General features: G+C 36.3%; 1 protein-coding gene across 1 annotated transcript; it reads right to left on the bottom strand.

Moving 5' to 3' along the window:
* Positions 1 to 1,208: 1,208 nt before the first annotated feature.
* On the bottom strand, positions 1,209 to 2,126 carry LOC130881113 (taste receptor type 2 member 13-like). Its single transcript, XM_057780379.1, has one exon. It carries the CDS (start codon positions 2,124 to 2,126, stop codon positions 1,209 to 1,211), a length of 918 nt encoding a protein of 305 aa, XP_057636362.1.
* Between the last annotated feature and the right edge of the window lie 1,013 nt (positions 2,127 to 3,139).

The raw sequence follows: 3,139 nt of genomic DNA, 5'->3' as shown, positions 1-3,139 counted from the left end.
TAATAGAAGACATTGAAGCAGGTGGTGCAAGCTGCGTAGAAATAGTTGGATCATGTATAGAGGATTTCAAAATGAAGAACATTCTTAGACTGAAATTATTTCCTATAGCTTACATCAAAAGAGATGTACAAAATTTTTGTTTACAAAAGCATATCCTAGGGAGACACATGCAGGAGAGAACAAAGTCAACCAGGGAAATCTTCCAGCTCCTGGCCCGGTCAGTTCTGTAGTTCTGTTCATCAGCATGATGAATTCATTTCCAATAATCCTTATTATAAATTCTATAACTGAAGCCATCATCAGGAAATTTTCTGGCACAGTGGGCAATTTGATTATAGACCACCTTTGCCTTCATTCATCACTGACTGACATAGTTCAACTTCAGGGTTATAAGCAGGTGTACCCAAACCTGAGATGTGGATGAATGTATTTCTTCTGGCATTTAGAAAGTTCAGGGAGCATGTTCCAAGTGAAATATTATTTAAATAGTAAAATCTATTCATGCCCTTAAAAAGGATATCAACTAATGATTTTCAAGAAAGAAAATGTTTTCTTGGTTCTCTTGGTATTGGCTATATTTTACACACATGTATTGCATTGAAATTTGAAGCCAGGCTTTTTGTTGAATCTGGGGATTTAGATTCAGATCCTGATGCTTTTTAAGAAAGAACTTTACTGAGCCATCTTCCACATCCTAGAGTCTAGGTTTTAATCTTTGTGTGTGTGTGTGTGTGTGTGTGTGTAATTTCTTTAGTTTTGATTGATATTGAATTTATTTAAATGTTCTAATCTACTTCCGAAACAATATGACAAGGTACAATAAATTGTTTCAGAGTGTCAAAATTTTGCTTATGCCTATAATGACATTTATCTGAGATAATTATCAACTGGATGAAAATTCATCTTGGGTCTCACTATGCATCTCAGCCTGGATCAGCCTACTTTCATTTTAGTTGACATGATTGTGCTATCATGCCTAGGGTAAAAAAAGCATGCATTCATAAAATCTGATTCTTAGTTCTGTATACAAGAGCGCACTGTTTTAGTATTGTTCTGAATGTTTGAGGAATTTATTATATCATCTTCCATATATAGAAGAATCGAGAAGTTATATGTTTTTCAATATTTATGCTTGCCTAGAACTCTACCACTGAGTGAGTTCTATATGCCTAATATGTTGTTGAACTACCTTTAGGAACAATAAACTTCTAATGCTTTTTCTCACATCTCAGCTGCCTGAGCACCAAAAGACACTCTTGCCTTAAATTAGCATGTCCCAAAATCAAGACAAATGAGTGGCATGAAGGGTAGAAAAGCCCAACAGTCAGACTAAGCAAGTGATCTAGTCCTTTCAGGTGTGCCATAGGAATAAATGATATAAAAAAGGATATGAAATAAGAGGCATAGAGTAAAAGGAAGGAGACCATAATTTTCATGGCATTCATGTGGGCTTTTGTGCTGGAGTCTTGTTCCCCTCTGAAATTTAGCTGCATCTTCTGGAGATGTTTCCAAAGGGAGAGAATTAATAGGATGAAGGAGACCAGGGACACCACGATTGGTGTTAAAGAGAACATAATCATCTTGAATGCTATTAGCTTTGAAACCCTTGAAAAACTACTTGTTCTAAAATTCCAGGTTGTGTTTCTCTCATACTGATGCATCCACTCCTCTGTATGTTTGTTTATTTGCATTATGTTGAAAAGCAAGAAGATCATATTTCCCAGAAGGATGGTCAGAAGCACTTTCTTTATTCTCCACTTCAGATAAAGAAAAACAGGCCTGGAGAAACTGGCTATTTTGAGCAAATAAAACATGCTGAGGACGGTGGCAAGCCAGAGACTGAAGTGATTGGAAACTACCCAGGACAACATAATAACTCTTAATTCTGTTCCAGTCACAAATGCAAATGAATACTGCATATATTTTAGCCATGTTAGTAACATTTCCCAGATCAAAACCACTCTGGAAATGGCCAAGGAAAGCAGGATCCCACCAATGAAGGAAAGCATTCTCTTCCTGACCCAGTCAATACAGTTTGTCAGCACAATGAATCCGTTGCTCAGATTTCCAAAAACAAACTCTGCAACGATGACTATAGTGAAGATGTTGTACAGGGTACTTTCCATTTCCAGACAAAGCAGATTCACTGCTGGCTATTTGCAAAGACGAAACAGCTTGTGCATTCTCACTCACAACTAAGCATTCAATTCTTGCTTCTTTGGTAATGATTGACCTAGTGTCTATGAGAGTATTGAAGCTTTGTTAATGATTCTGCATGTGTTCTTGTGAAATCCTTTTCTCTGTTCTCAATGAGGGATAAGATATTTATATCATTCTACAGTGTGAAGTATGTCACAGAAAACCATGAAGTACATCCAGGTGCAGTTTGCTAACATGCAAACAAATTTATATCCTCTTTCACTGTTTCATTGCTTTGCATTGTCTCTGCTGAAGAAAATTTGATTATAGCAGCTTAAGTTATGAGGGTCAAAGATAAAAACCAATATGATTCAATGATTCATCCAAAATTCAGCTAAGTGATACATTTTCAGTCTATCAACATCGCTACTGGTAACTTATAAACCATGAAAGGAGTGCTCTGTAGCACTTTGTGAGGCCTCAGTTTGATATGGAATTGTAACCCCAATTTTCCAACATTTGAGATGTAAGAAACTTATGTACAAAACCCCAGGCTTTCTCTTCAATTCCTCTTACCACCCAGTGATGCATACTATGCCTAGGAACCATACACTTTCAACATTTTATCTACTACCCACAGCTTGCACGTTTCTTTCTGACCACAATTGACAAAAAAAATGGAAATATATTAACAATGGTTAAGAAAATAGCAAAAGCTGTGTTGTTTCCTCTCAAAAAAAGTCATTTGAATTAAAAATAAACTATGGTGACTGGTGAGATAGCACAGAGATTAAGATCACTTGATGTTCTTACAGAAGATCTAGGTTAACTGCCAACAACATCAGGGAGGTTCACAACAATTTGTAACACCAGACCCAGTGGAAGCAATGTCCTCTTTCAGCCTCTCTTCCAGGCACTACATGAATGTGGTTGGTAAACAAGTATTTAGGCAAACACTCATACATATAAAATAAAAACCTTCATTAAAAATATTTGATTG

The sequence above is a fragment of the Chionomys nivalis genome, chromosome 1 (genome assembly GCF_950005125.1).
Source record: "Chionomys nivalis chromosome 1, mChiNiv1.1, whole genome shotgun sequence".
Lineage (NCBI taxonomy): Eukaryota > Metazoa > Chordata > Mammalia > Rodentia > Cricetidae > Chionomys > Chionomys nivalis.
This window is presented reverse-complemented; position numbering and strand designations above follow the sequence as displayed.